Here is a 2,158-nt window from a genome sequence, read left to right as displayed (position 1 = left end):
TTCCAACATTTATTTTTCTACCCATGATTACCGAGTGTAATAACAACATTCATTCTTAGACACTGTAGTGTTATAAGTAGATGGCATTAATCAACTCTTTAGAAAATGATACTAGACTTTCTCGATGGGCTTCAAAGCAATTCTTTCAATCGTGTGACAGTCTTGACTTGAAACAATCCACCTAGTCCCTTCGACACATAAATCCTTCACCACCTAGTTTAGACATTCTGTAGTGATGTTTTCGACGAATGAGTTGTGCTCATCTTTAACAGCAACCAACCTAAGTTAGGCATTGATGCTATCTTCATCCAAGGGAACCAATTTTCCTATCACATAGATAAAAGGGTTATCGGGGGAGTTTACATGGGCATAAAATTCTCAAACCACCTTTCTGAGGACATCATCTGGGTGCAAGCAAAAGATTTCCCATCCATGCTTCTCCACAATAGATGAGACTGACTCGTCGTAACCCATATGGGGCTCATCCTCAAATAGAAATCCTTTTTCAAAATAGAATGGTGTTTTTTCCATGTTGGTTTCATATTTTGAAGTCGTAACGCTAGTAAAAAGGGTTTTAGGTTGGGTGGCACTGGCTTGAGAAAACTTAGCATCTTTGGAAACATTTTTTACTTTGGCCATGTATGTTGTAAAATAAAAAGGATTGAATGAAAGGAAGTTGAATATCGATAAGAGTGGTAAGGTAAGGTAAATGAGGTGAAGGAATAAATAATGAGTAAGTGCAGGTCAGTGGAAGAGGCATTGACTGGTTTACAAAGTTAATAGAGGTAGTGGAGTAAATGGCTCAACAAACTTGTGGTTTAAGTATTTGGACAACTTGAGGGGGAAAATAAAAAGATTTTTAGAGGGGAACCCTAAGGTGACTTAGTCCTAAAAAAATTGTCAACTTCTTTTTCGGCCTCCAAAGTAACCAGAAAAGGTTAACTATCCACATTATTTGTCGTTGGACTTTATCTAATTTTCAACCCAAATGTTTCATTTGGTGCATTGTTCAGTTACTTACCTCTCAAAGTTGTAGTTCACTTTTGAATTGCCATGGCAAACTGATGCTACCTCTATCATTGCTTGTACCTTTGTTTTTCCTCTGAATTTTTTGCAAAATCTGTAAACTACAAAATTAATAACCACAGTTAAAAATGACATTAGATAATTGAAATAGAAATATAAAAATCAAATTAAAGTAAACACCAGGAAAAGAGCAAATGCGACAACTCAAAGAGATGTTGAACTTAGACATCTCTAAGATCAATGGCTTGCTTGTTTTGGTTCACTTGAGCACCCCAATAGTGATTTAAATGTTGGTCATTAATCTTAAAAGTTGATCCAGTTTTGTTGTCATGGATGTTAACCGCTCTATGAGGATAAGTCTTGATCACCTCAAAAGGACCTGGCCATCTTGACTTCAGTTTGCCAAGAAACAACTTCAGTCGTGAGTTAAACAACAACACCTTTTGCCCATATTCAAATTGTCTAGGCATAATCCTATTGTCGTGCCATCTCTTGGTTTTCTCCTTATAGATCCTGGTATTCTCATAAGCTTGAGCTTTTAATTCCTCCAATTCATTCAATTCTAACAATATTTGATGTCCAGTAGCTGTCCAATCCATATTCAACTTTTTAATAGCCAAAATGCCTTGTGCTTTAGCTCAACAGGTAGGTGACACGGCTTTCTATACATGAGTTTAAAAGGAGACATTCCTAATGGTGTTTTAAAGGCAGTACAATAAGCCCACAAGGCTTCGTCCAGTCCCAAAGACCAGTCTTTTTGATTTGGATTCACTACCTTTTCCAGGATCTGTTTAATCTCCCTTTTAGAAACCTCATCCTGTCCATTTGTTTGTGGGTGATAAGCTGTGGAAACTTTTTAACCCCATACTTGTTTAGAGCATTAGCAACCAATTTATAGTTGAAGTGTGATCCTTCATTACTAATGAATGCTTGATGTGTACCAAATCTGGTGAAAATGTTCTTGTGCAGAAATTTCATCATAGACTTGGCATCATTAGTGGGGAGGGTTACAACTTCTATCCACTTGGAAACATAATCGACTACTACCAGAATATATAGGTTGCTGAATGATGGTGGAAAGGGCCCCATGCAGTCAATTCCCTACACATCAAATAACTCAACCTCTAGAATG

General features: G+C 37.0%; 1 protein-coding gene across 1 annotated transcript; it reads right to left on the bottom strand.

The window, feature by feature from the left end:
* Nucleotides 1-1,247: 1,247 nt before the first annotated feature.
* Nucleotides 1,248-1,625, bottom strand: LOC105797479 (uncharacterized). The gene has a single exon (XM_012627443.1). The coding sequence runs from the start codon at nucleotides 1,623-1,625 to the stop codon at nucleotides 1,248-1,250; it is 378 nt and encodes a 125-aa protein (XP_012482897.1).
* Nucleotides 1,626-2,158: the final 533 nt, after the last annotated feature.

This window comes from Gossypium raimondii, chromosome 9 (genome assembly GCF_025698545.1).
Source record: "Gossypium raimondii isolate GPD5lz chromosome 9, ASM2569854v1, whole genome shotgun sequence".
Taxonomy (NCBI): Eukaryota; Viridiplantae; Streptophyta; class Magnoliopsida; order Malvales; family Malvaceae; genus Gossypium; species Gossypium raimondii.
Note: the sequence above shows the minus strand (reverse complement) of the source record. Positions and strands in the feature narration are given on the sequence as shown.